We start from the raw sequence: 1,602 nt of genomic DNA, 5'->3' as shown, positions 1-1,602 counted from the left end.
GGCCAGGGGGCGTTGCTGCATGGGGCATCCGGCCAGGGAGGGGTCGGTGGGGTGGGGGATGGGCCGAACGCGGGGCGCCGCGTCTTATGGGGGCGCCGGTCTCGGGAAAGACGCGGCTTGGGGCCCCGCCGATTGATCGTCTGGATCAAGGGTGGCCTGGGCGCATGCACGCGCCCGTTGCACTGGCGAGTGTGCGTCTGTCCGCGCCGGCCCGGCGGCTCGCGTCCGCCCCCATGGTTGCTCCTGGGTGCTGCTTGCTGCTCGGCAGGCCAAATCCCACCCACAAAAACAACAGCAAACCGCCGGACCCGACCAAACCCTGAACCCCCCGCGCCACCTAACCCCCTTAGTCAGCACTTTTACGAGGGGAAGCTGCGCTCTGGGGTCACCGCGGCGCAGCGGCCGCCCGCGCGCGGCCTGCGGTGGCCGGACCCCTCGGCGCCGCTGGCGGTGCTGGCGGTGGAGGGGCGGGAGGAGCGCGCGGACCAGGGGGGCTCGCGCGCGCAGCGCGTGGCGGCGCAGGTGTGTGTGTGTGTGTGTTTGTGTGTGTATGTGTGTGCGCGCGTGCATGTGCACGTGCGTGTGTGTGTGTGTGTGTGGTGTGTGTGTGTGTGTGTGTGTGTAGGGGGCCGGGGCATGCGGAGGAGTGGGTGGAGGGCGCGGCCGGCTGCCAGCGGGCGAGGGGGCGGCGCCACTTTGTGAGGGGTAGGGCGCGGGTCACGCGGCCTCGAGCCCTGCGCAGCTCCGCGCCAAGGCAGTGGCGCTCCTGGAGCTCACCTGCCGCACGAACTCTGCGGCCACACCGCTGGCACGCGGCACACACTTGGAGCTCGCACCTGCTCCCCCCGCGCCCTCCCCCAGGCCCTCGCCGAGCGCGACGGCGGCGGCGGCGGGCGGCGCGACGGGTCCTTCCAGAACGTGGACGAGGCGCGCGCGGCGCTGCGCGCGGTGGAGGCGCTCGCGGCCGGCGGCGACGTGAAGAGCATCGCCCTGCTCACGCCCTACCGCGGCCAGGTATTTGTGTAAAAACGGGCGGCTGGCCGTCCGGCGCTGGGTTTTGCGTTTTCACTCTCCAAGTTGGATCAGCAAACGTGCACCTCTTGCCTTGTTTCTGTCATCAGATAGTTCTCGTTGCCGAGGCAATGCTTGGGAAAGGTCGTCACCCACTCACTGTTTGATGTGAGCATCCCGATGGGCCACGCCTGTGTGGCCCTGGGGATTAGCAGGCCCACTCATCCCGCACTCTGCCCGCAGGTGCGGGTGCTGGAGCGCGCGCTGCGCGTGCTGGGCGACGGCTGGCTGCCAGCTGGCGTTGACCTGGTGGTGTCCAGCGTGGACGCGTTCCAGGGGCGAGAGGCGGACGCGGTCGTGTTCTCCGCAGTCAGGTGTGTGTGTGTGTTTGTGCATGCGTGAGTTTGTTTGTGTGTGTGTGTGTGTGTGTGCATGTGTTCGTGCGTGCGTGCATGCGCGTGTATGTGTGTGTGCATGTGTGTGTTCGAGTGTGTATGTGTGTGCGTGTGTGTGTGTGTGTGCGTGTGCGCATGTGTGTGCGTGTGTGTGCGTGTGTGTGCGTGTGTGTGTGCGTGTGTGTGCGTGTGTGTG

At 68.1% G+C, this 1,602-nt stretch overlaps 1 protein-coding gene across 1 annotated transcript in view; it reads left to right on the top strand.

The window, feature by feature from the left end:
- Window positions 1-164: 164 nt before the first annotated feature.
- The window catches only part of MNEG_15249 (putative Regulator of nonsense transcripts 1 like protein), a gene marked incomplete at both ends in the record, with an annotated part of 3,113 nt that continues 1,675 nt past the window's right edge, over window positions 165-1,602 (top strand). The window contains 4 exons of the mRNA XM_014036280.1: window positions 165-191; window positions 400-522; window positions 862-1,014; window positions 1,255-1,385. Of these exons, the coding sequence (XP_013891734.1) occupies window positions 165-191; window positions 400-522; window positions 862-1,014; window positions 1,255-1,385 (434 nt within the window). The remainder of the gene's footprint in view (window positions 192-399; window positions 523-861; window positions 1,015-1,254; window positions 1,386-1,602) is intronic.

The sequence above is a fragment of the Monoraphidium neglectum genome, assembly GCF_000611645.1.
Source record: "Monoraphidium neglectum strain SAG 48.87 unplaced genomic scaffold scaffold05161, whole genome shotgun sequence".
NCBI classification, from domain to species: Eukaryota; Viridiplantae; Chlorophyta; class Chlorophyceae; order Sphaeropleales; family Selenastraceae; genus Monoraphidium; species Monoraphidium neglectum.
Note: the sequence above shows the minus strand (reverse complement) of the source record. Positions and strands in the feature narration are given on the sequence as shown.